Source organism: Mustelus asterias, unplaced genomic scaffold (assembly GCF_964213995.1).
Source record: "Mustelus asterias unplaced genomic scaffold, sMusAst1.hap1.1 HAP1_SCAFFOLD_2333, whole genome shotgun sequence".
In the NCBI taxonomy this organism is placed as follows: Eukaryota; Metazoa; Chordata; class Chondrichthyes; order Carcharhiniformes; family Triakidae; genus Mustelus; species Mustelus asterias.
The window spans coordinates 47,702-58,578 of record NW_027592278.1 but is presented as its reverse complement, the minus strand read 5'-3'; the positions used below and the strand labels follow the sequence as shown (position 1 = coordinate 58,578).

At 46.0% G+C, this 10,877-nt stretch overlaps 1 protein-coding gene across 1 annotated transcript; it reads left to right on the top strand.

The window, feature by feature from the left end:
* The first annotated feature begins 3,816 nt into the window (after positions 1–3,816).
* On the top strand, positions 3,817–8,081 carry LOC144489586 (uncharacterized). The gene is made up of 2 exons (XM_078207453.1): positions 3,817–3,924; positions 5,805–8,081. The coding sequence occupies exon 2, from the start codon at positions 6,155–6,157 to the stop codon at positions 7,022–7,024; it is 870 nt and encodes a 289-aa protein (XP_078063579.1). The 5' UTR covers positions 3,817–3,924; positions 5,805–6,154; the 3' UTR covers positions 7,025–8,081.
* The last annotated feature ends 2,796 nt before the right edge of the window (positions 8,082–10,877 follow it).

The window sequence follows — 10,877 nt, the reverse complement described above, 5'->3', positions numbered from 1 at the left end:
GAGAAATCTGGACTTGTAGTTTATTTAAAAAGGGCGCCACGGCAGCACAGTGGTTAGCACTGCTGCTTCACAGTGCCAGGGACCCGGGTTCAATCCCAGCCTTGGGTGACAGTCTGTGTGGAGTATGTGCATTCTCTCCATGTCTGTGTGGATTTCTGAGTGCTCCAGATTCTTCCCACAGTCCAAAGATGTGTGGGTTAGATTGATTGGCCATGCTAAATTGCCCCTTTGTGTCCCTATAGATGGAGATTAGGTGGATTAGTGGGGTGAAAATGTGGGGCTACAGGGATAGGGCCTGGGAAAGATGAGTCAAGAGTTGGGGAAGATGCAATAAAGTCACCCCTCTGTCTTCAAAACATGGCAAATGGAGTTTAAAGTGTGAGGTCATGTATTTCAGTCGGAGGAATCAACAGGGAGATTATCTAAATGGAGAGAGGCTGCCGGTGAGCGAAGTACAGCGGGATCTTGGTGTTCTTGTGCATGAATCACAAAAAGCTAGCAGGCAGGTCCCACACTTGGTAAGAAGGAAAATGGCATTTTGGCATTTATTGCAAAGGGGTTGGAGTTTAAAAACAGGGAGGTTTTGTTGCAACTGTACAGTGTGTTGGTGATGCCTCACCTGGAATAGTGCATACAGTTTTGATCCCCTTACCTAAACAAGGATATAGTAATATTGGACTTAGGCCAAAGGACATTCACCAGGCTAATACCTGGATGGGAGGGTTGTCCTATCAAGAGGAAGTAAATTGTCAAGGTCTGTTTTCCTTGAAGTTTTGAAGACAAAGGGGTCATTGAAACATATAAGATCCTGAGGGGGCTTGACAGGGTAGATGGTGAGATATTTTCACGAGTGGGAGAGTCTCAAACAAAATAAATACCTCGTTGAATGTTTTTAAGGCAAAGATAGATAAATTTTTGAAAAGTAAAGGAATTAAGGGTTATGATGAGCGGGCTGGTAAGTGGAGCTGAGTCCACAAAAAGATCAGCCGTGATCTTATTGAATGGCAGAGCAGGCTCGAGGGGCCAGAGGGCCTACTCCTGCTCCTAGTTCTTATGTTCTTATAAGCACTGATTCCAGATTGTTCAATACTTCTACATTGAATCCCTCTGCTTTCCTTCTCCCATATATACTCTATGATGTACCGATCATGATGCCCTAACTAAACTAAAACAAAACCTTCTGACTCAACGAGGGATGGGTAATAAATGCTGATGTGGAGATGCCGGCGTTGGACTGGGGTAAGCACAGTAAGAAGTCTCACAACACCAGGTTAAAGTCCAACACGTTTATTTGGTCGCAAATACCATAAGCTTTCGGAGCACAGCTCCTTCGTCAGATGGAGTGGATATCTGTTCTCAAACAGTGCAAACAGACACAGAAATCAAGTTACACAATACTGATTAGAATGCGAATCTCTACAGCCAGCCAGGTCTTAAATGTACAGACAATGTGGGTGGAGGGAGCATTCAACACAGGTTAAAGAGATGTGTATTGTCTCCAGACAGAACAGCTAGTGAAATTCTGCAAGTCCAGGAGGCAAGCTGTGGGGGTTACTGATAATGTGACATAAATCCAACATCCCGGTTTAGGCCGTCCTCATGTGTGCGGAACTTGGCTATCAGTTTCTGCTCAGCGACTCTGCGCTGTCGTGTGTCGTGAAGGCCGCCTTGGAGAACGCTTACCTGAAGATCCAAGGCTGAATGCCCGTGACTGCTGAAGTGCTCCCCCACAGGAAGAGAACAGTCTTGCCTGGTGATTGTCGAGCGGTGTTCATTCATCCGTTGTCGTAGCGTCTGCATGGTCTCCCTAATGTACCATGCCTCGGGACATCCTTTCCTGCAGCGTATCAGGTAGACAATGTTGGCCGAGTTGCAAGAGTATGTACTGTGTACCTGGTAGATGGTGTTCTCACGTGAGATGATGGCATCCGTGTCGATGATCCGGCACGTCTTGCAGAGGTTGCTGTGGCAGGGTTGTGTGGTGTCGTGGTCACTGTTCTCCTGGAGGCTAGGTAGTTTGCTGCGGACAATGGTCTGTTTGAGGTTGTGCGGTTGTTTGAAGGCAAGAAGTGGGGGTGTGGGGATGGCCTTGGCGAGATGTTCGTCTTCATCAATGACATGTTGAAGGCTCCGGAGGAGATGCCGTAGCTTCTCCGCTCAGGGGAAGTACTGGACGACGAAGGGTACTCTGTCCACCGTGTCCCGTGTTTGTCTTCTGAGGAGGTCGGTGCGGTTTTTCGCTGTGGCGCGTCGGAACTGTTGATCGATGAGTCGAGCGCCATATCCTGTTCTCATGAGGGCATCTTTCAGCGTCTGGAGGTGTCTGTTGCGATCCTCCTCATCCGAGCAGATCCTGTGTATTCGGAGGGCTTGTCCTGGCCAGCCAGCGATGCCCATGTCCCACGAATGAATAAATCACAGAATTGTTTTGATTCAAAGTTGAGACCTCATCCACACACAGAACATGAGTAAAGTCTCTCCCGCTGTGAATGCTGTAATATTTTTTCAGGCTGTGTAACTAGTTAAAGCTCTTTCCAGTCAGTGCACTGGAACACTCTCATTCGAGTATGTGTGTGTCTCGGTGATTTGCCACTCCCATCGATGTTTAAAACTTTCTGAAGCAGACGGTACAGAGAAACATTTCTTCTTCTGGATTCAAAGGCCAATGATAATCAGATCCTGATGAATTGAGTGAGGACGGGACGTTTGGTTTGAGATTTCTGTCTGTAAATCCTCATCACCTGATATCCTGTAAAAGGAGTTTACAAAAGTCATCACTCAGTACAAGATAGTAATTCAGAACAGATAATTCTAGTTTCTATAGACCATTCTTTCCTCTCTCATTCCACAAAGGCTGTAAATCTCGATCCCACACACTCTCCCTCCATTCTCACTCTGCTGTATCTAATATTCATCCTTCCAATTTTCCTGAAGGTGCTGATTCAGGCTGATTGACAGATCCATGCTCACTGCTTCCTGTCAATCTTTTCGGTAAAACAATTAAACTAAATCAAATCAACTGAGGGACAAATAAACATTCTGTTAATCTTTTTGGCAAAACAATTAAACTTGAAATAAATCATTAACTATTCTGTTCATCTTTTTGGCAAAACAAGTAAACCAAATTAAATTAAATGAGGGACAGATCAAAAGGGCAGACCTCAAAAAGAAGGGAATCGCTTGTCCTGGACACAGAGAACTGAAAATCTCCATGCAGGCGGCCAGACAGATATATGTCTATCTGACTGGACTAACAATGTGTGGAATGTACAGACTGGATTCACTTCCTTTCCCTTTAGTTGCTGCAAGTCCCCAATTTCCCCCAGAATGAGAAAAGAAATGGAAAGGGGGAAACATTGATTTCCTCCCAGATGTTGCCCAGAGGAGGAAGTTTCACTCTGAAGCTCATTGGACAACTTCCCCACGGTGACGTCACAACGGAGCCCTGCCTGAATCAGCCAATAGACATCAGCCTGCTCCGCGATGACGTCCTGGGGTTCCAGTGCGCAGGCTCGGCGAGCGGACGCGGGAGCCCCGCACCCACCCATTGTTCACCTCCCCTTGCACCTCCTCGAGCCAAGGTTTCCAGGCAACCGGCTGGCGGCTCCGGCCAGAGCGAGAACCCGCTCGGTGATCTCCCCCTCCCCTCAGCCCAGGACTGCGCATGTCCAAGGGAGAGGGGCAGATGCGCATGTGCGGAGGGCTGCCCGCCCCTTCCCACCAGCACGCTGAGGTGTTGACCAATGGGAAGATTTGGAGGACCGGAAGTACCTTTCTCCTCCAGCCAACCAGAGGCCCCCCCCATTGTCTGAATGCGGAAACCAGACAATGAGCTTGTTCACCCGGAAAGCTGCTGCTGCTGCTCTCTTTCTGAATGAAGATTGAGTACAGACAGACTCAAACTTCCTTCTGTCGCCCACATCTGTGAGTAAAACACTTTCTTTTATCCCCCTTTCCATTTCTTTTCTCATTCTGGGGAAATTGGGGACTTGCAGCAACTGAAGGGAAAGGAAGTGAATCCAGGGAGGCTGCAGACTCTGGAAAGGTTGGCCCAGGTCTCTCTCTTTCTGACTTAAAGACATTGACATCCTTTGCTCCCTCAGCTTGACACATTTATTTGTCTGGCTAAAAGCATGGTCCCTTTCCGAATGTTCACAATTAAAGGGCTGGTTTCCCCAGGAGATGGCTGACATTTAAGAGAACAATACAGAGATATGCCTGGTGTAGATTTGATATTGATATTGATATTGTAGATTTGATATATTATTTATGGTTCTGAAACAAAGTACATTTATTATTATTTCTCATCTTGTAATGTAACACTGAAGCAATGTTATATATTTCCACTCATCGAGTCATTACAGCGCAGAAGGAGTCCATTCAGTAACTCGAGTCCATCCCGACTCTTTGTAGAACAATCCAGTCAGTCCCATTCCCTTTCTATATTCCCTTTCCCCTGCAACTTTATTTCCTTCATGTGCCCATCTGGTTTCTGAAATATATTAAAGGGGACAGTAAACTAATATCGGACAGAGACGTGTCTGATGTTGGTTTTTTAAAATTCATCCTTAGGACACGGGCATTGCAAACTGGGCCAGCATTTATTGCCCATCCCTAGTTGCCCTTGAACTGAATGGCTCGCTGGGCCATTTCGGAGGATGGTTGAGAGTCAACCACATTGCTGTGGCTCTGGAGTCACATGTAGGCCAGACTGGGTAAGGACGGCAGATTTCCTTCCCTTAAACTCAAATTCCACCATCTGCCGTGGCAGGATTCGAACCTGAGTCCCCAGAGCATCAGCTAAGTTTCTGGATTAATAGTCTAGCGATAATACCACAAGGCTATCAGCTCCCCTGTTGTTATATGGTACAGATTCGATATATTATTTATAGCTCTGTAATAAAATACACTTATTATATCTGGCTGTGTAATTTTGGACTGCAGCTATATTTTATATTTCCAACAATCTCTTCCCTCAGAGAATTGTTAGTATCTAGATTTCTCTTCCATAGGGACCAGTGGAGGGATTGAATATATTCAAGGATGAGTTAGACAGTTTTTGAATGACAAGGGAGTCAATTATTATTGGGAACAGGCTGGAAAATGGAGAGAAAGCTCAGATGAGGAAGGATTTCTTCACTCAAGGATGTGGTGATGTTTTGGATTCTCTACCCCAGAGGACTATAGAGCCTCAGTCATCAAGAATTTTCAAGAGAGGGGTTGATAGGTTTCTGGATATTGAAGATATCGATGGATATGGGGGACAGTGTGGGGAAAATAATGCAGAGGTCGATCAACCAATAATCTGAATGAATGGTTGAGCAGACTCGATGGGCCAAATGCTGACTGCAGCTCCAATTTGTCCTGATTTCTGTGCTGGACAGGAAGCAGTGAGCATGGATCTGTCAATCAGCCTCAATCAGCACCTTCAGGAGAATTGGGAGGGTGAATATTAGATACAGCAGAGTGAGAATGGAGGGAGAGTGTGTGGGATGGAGGTTCACAGCTTTTGGGGAATGGGAGAGGAAAGAATGTTCATTAGAATCATAGAATTGCTGCATCTTATCAACCGTCCCTGAGCTTTCACAATGAATCCCACTTCTGAGGACACCCTTATCTCTGACCTGTCTGTACAGCCGGCAGTCTCACAAAGCAGCTGCCTGTGTGCTGATACGGGAGGCCCTGCTGGGCAAGTTTAATGCTCCATGACTGTGTCTTTAATGAATGCTCCATAAACTAGAAATGTAGATTTGAATTTCGATCGTATTCTGAATTGCGATGTTTTTTTCTAAATTGACTTACAGGATATTAGACAAGGAGAAATCAGACAGAAATCTCCAACATCACATCTAGATCTGACAGAGTGACTCGATTTTTTGGGACCTGAATATCATCGGCCTTTGAATCTCGCAGGAGAAATGCTTGTTTGGCCTCTTGGCTTCAAAAGATTGTAAACATCGGTGTGACTAGAAATGCACTGAGATACACACACCCGAGTGAGAGTGTTCCAGTGCACTGAGGGTGTAAAGAGCTTTAACCAGTTACACAGCCTGAAAATACATCGCAGCATTCACAGCGGAGAGAGACTGTACCCGTGTTCTGTGTGAGATTTAACTGATTGTTTAACCTGGAGAGTCACAAGGACACCTGAACCATGGAGAAACCGTGGAAATGTGGGGACTGTGAGAAGGGATTCATATCCCCATCTCGGCTGGAAATTCATCAACGCAGTCACACTGGGGAGAGACCATTCACCTGGTCTGTGTGTGGGAAGGGATTCACTCAGTTATCCAGCCTGCAGAAACATAATCTCACTCATACCAATGAGAGACCATTTAAATGCTGTGACTGTGGGAGTCGTTTTAAAAGCTCTCGGGATCTGGTGTCCCACCAGCGCACTCACACTGAGGAGAGACCGTTCAGCTGCTCTCACTGCACAAAGAAATTTAGAACATCATCCAACCTGCAGGTACACCAGCGAGTTCACACCGGGGAGAAACCATTCACCTGCTCTGTGTGTGGGAAGGGATTCACTCATTCATCCACCCTGAAGACACACCAAGTCACTCACACCAATGAGAGACCATTTAAATGCTCTGACTGTGGGACTGGCTTCAAACGCTCTGGAGATCTGGTGTCCCACCAGCGCATTCACACTGAGGAGAGACCGTTCAGCTGCTCTCACTGCTCAAAGAAGTTTAGAACATCATTCGACCTGCAGATACACCAGCGGGTTCACACGGGGGAAAGGCCGTTCACCTGCTGTGTGTGTGGGAAGGGATTCACTCAGTCATCCACTCTGCGCAGACACAATCTCACTCACACCAATGAGAGACCGTTTAAATGCTCTGACTGTGGGAGTGGATTCAAAAGCTCTGGAGAACTGGTGTCCCATCAGCGAGTTCACACTGGGGAGAGGCCATTCACCTGCTCTGTGTGTGGGAAGGGATTCACTCAGTTATCCAGCCTGCAGAAACACAAAGCCACTCACTCCAAGGAGAGACCCTTTAAATGCTCTGCCTGAGAGGCCGGCTTCAGAAGCTCTCAGGAACTGATGATCCCCGAGCACATTCACCCCGGGGAGAGGCCGTTCAGCTGCTCTCACTGTTCAAGGAGGTTTAGAATATCATCAACACTGCTGAAACACCAGTGAGTTCACACCGGGGAGAAACCATTCACCTGCTCGGTGTGTGCGAAAGGATTTACTCAGTTATCCAGCCTGCCCAGACACAACATCATCACACCCAGGACAGACCCTTTAAATGTGGGCGTGGCTTCAAAAGCTCTCGGTAACTAATGTCCCACCAGTCAGTTCACACCAGGCAGAGGCTGGTCACCTGCTCTGACTGGGAAGGGATTCACTCAGTCAGCAAACTTGGTGAAACACCAGTGAGTTCACAAGTGATGACAGTTATTCTTGTGAATCTTTCTTGCCGCTTCTCCAGTGCCTCTGTTTCCTTTTTCTAAATGGAGATCACAAATAGAACGTAGAACAGTACAGCACAGGAACAGACCCTTCAGCCCACCATGTTGTGTCGAACATGATGCCAAATTAAACTATTCCTTTCTGCCTGCCCTTGGTCCATATTCCTCTATTCCTCACATATTCATGTGCTTATTTAAAACCCCCTTAAACACCCCTATCGTATCTGCCTCCACCACCACTCCGAGCAGCGCATTCCAGACACCTACCACTCTCTGTGTAAAAAAACTTACCTCTCACATCTCCTTTGAACTTTGCCCGTCTCACCTTCAGTGCATGCTCCCTGGTATTAGACATATCAACTCTGGGGGAAAAGATTCTATGTCTCTTATTTTATAGACTGCTATCAGGTCTCCCCTCACCCTCCGCCGCTATCGAGAAAACAACCCTCGTTTGTCAGTCGCTCACACCCTCCAATCCAGGCAGCATCCTGAAAACCTCTTCTGCACCCTCATCAAAGCCTCTGCATCCTTTCTGTAATGTGGCGACCAGAATTGAACGCAATATTCTAAGTGCAGCCCAAACAAAGTTTTATAAAGCTGCAACATGGCATGCTGACTCTTGTACTCAATAAAGGCAAGTATGCCATATGCCTTCTTTACCGACTAAATATTTGTGTGATTAATTTCAGGAAGCTATGGACTTGAACCCCAAGATCCCTCTGTACATTAACTGTATACTTATCCTTAATATTTGATCTCCCAAAGTGCAGCACCTCACACTTGCCCGGATTGAAATCCATCTGCCATTTCTCCGCTCATATCTGCAGCTGATCTACATCCCACTGTATCCTTTGACAACCTTCGACATTATCTACAACTCCATCTAGCTTTGTGTCGTCTGCAAGCTTACTAACCCACCCATCCACGTTTTCATCCAAGTCATTGATATATATCAGAAATAGCGCAGGTCCCAGTACGGATCCCTGCAGAACACCACTAGTCATGGACCTCCAGTCAGAAAAACACCCTCCACCACTACTCTCTGACTTCTATGGGCAAGTCAATTCTGAATCCAAGTGGCCAAGTCACCGTGAATCCCATGCATCTTAATCTTCTGGATGAACCGACCATGAGGGACCTTGTCGAAAGCCTCACTAAAATCCATGTACACAACATCCACTGCTCTATCCTCATCGATCACCTTCGTCACCTCCTCGATAAAATCGATCAAGTCAGTAAGATGTTGACGGTGCTCCCGCTGCAGTCCTGTGATGAAAATATAGACTGGTTGGTGAAATGTAGATAACAGGTAGAATTGATATCTAATGAGGACTTTATACTTTAGAATTGAATACAGGGCTCATTGTTACTAACGGGGAAAGAAGGGTTAAAACCCTTACCCAGAACCCTTTTCACACACACGTGGACATCTCTGAATCTGACACACACCAAATGGAACGTTACACAAGGGACTGGAATTCACTGGAATTTCTTAACAACCTTTCAATAAAAATGTCCTGGTACCGACTGTGACAAAGGACACAACAGACAGCAAGAACCAGGAGGAACCTTTAACCCAGAGAATGTTAATAACCTTGTTCAGGACACCGGTGCCAGGCACAGGAGGATCCCAAGAAAAACGGAACATTTAATTTCTGTCTGTTTCACAATTCTAAATGACTGATTCTTTAACAAAGGAATGTTTAAAAACAGCATTGTGATATTCCAAGGTCAGTGTGTCTGGGAAAGGGGCACACTGATGTGTTTTTATTTTAAACAGGAGGATCCATTGAAAAGCAGCTCTGGACGATACGAGCACCTCCTGACCTACTTTCAATTCATTTCAAATCACCCATCACTTTCCGTGGAATATTCTTTATTCTTTCCTGGGATGTGGACACTGCTGGCAAAGCCCCAGCACACGTTGCTCAGCTCCTAATTGCCCCTGAACGGAGTGACTTGCTCAGCCATTTCAGAGGGGCAGTTAAGAGTCACCCACATCGCTGTGTGGGTCTGGATTCACATGTAGGCCAGACCGGGTAAGGATGGCAGATTTCCTTCCCTAATAGGGTGCATTAATAGGGTGAACCGGATGGGTTTTTACAACAATCGATGACAATTTCATGGTCACCGTTACTGAGACTAACTTTATATAATTCCAGATTGATTCACTGAATTCCAATCCCACCAGCTGCCTGTCCCCAGATCCTTTGCTGGGTCTCTGCATTACTCGGCCAGCGACATTCCCACCACCTCCCCCTGAATGGAATATTCCACAGACCTTAGTTAAAAAGGAAGGAGAAAAGAGAAAGGCTTTGACCTTTGGATGACCTCAACATGAACTACAGAAACCTTACAGCTGACCATTCTGCAAAAATTTAAAAACTTTATTTTTATAAAACACAGAGTAAGAAACAGGTGAAAAGTAACGATGGACGTTGTGACTGACATCAGAAACATTGACTGACCGGATAAACACTCACTACATCACAGAGCGATCCTCAACCATTAAAGAATTGACCCACAATAAGGAATGAGAGAGCCTTATAAAAAGGGGCAGGAGTTTACACAGAGAGGTGACACCCACAGCTGCTCAGGATGATGGAATTCAGTTCAGGAAGGGGATAAAGTGAGAAGCTTTTGTGATTCAAGACAGAAGTATTGAACAATCTGGAATCAGTGCTTATCGAGCTTGCTGACCAGCCGAACACTTCAATTAATCTCATCATAAAACCCCCCAGTGTAAATAACATGGATTTGACTGACAAATGTTGAAGTGTTGCTTTAGACCCACAAGTTTCAACTTCCCATTTGAGCCTGGAGCACCTTTCTGTCTCTATTGCTCGTGTCAATGACAGCCAGGCGACGGAGCTGAGGGCTGAATTTAGCTGCGAATAATGGTGCCTGTGCCCCAGTTGGGATACTGCCCTGGGCATCGCAATAATAGAGAGACAGGAAGGTACTGGAGTGGGAAATGGGCCTCCAATCAATCAGGACACGGGAGGAGGTGACTGGGGCTGATGGAGACGTGACCCTGGGTTCAGTGTCCCTGTGTCCAAAGCGGGGAGTCGCGGGAACAGGGTACAGAGGAGCTGAAGAGAATCCAGTTGTGTCCAGAAAATTGTGAACATCCTTTATTCTGGTTGTCTTTGATCCTCAAGTCGTTTTCTGTTTGTTTTAACCATGTTCTGTTTCATCAATAAACTTTTATCAGTCAAAATATTTGATTGTTTTGGACTTTTCCTGATGAGATTGATGCACTTTAGGGAAAGTGGGTGAGAGGGGTTGGCAGGCTCTTTAACAGAAAGTGAGTCCCTCTGAGGTAGGAGCCAGAGGGGGAGATGGGATTTTATTTTTGACTCAGCGATGTTAGAAAATGGGGTTCAGGGAATCAATTAACCCTTTCTCCCCTTTTCCCAAACTCTGAAATGATTGCCAGTGATACCCTTATT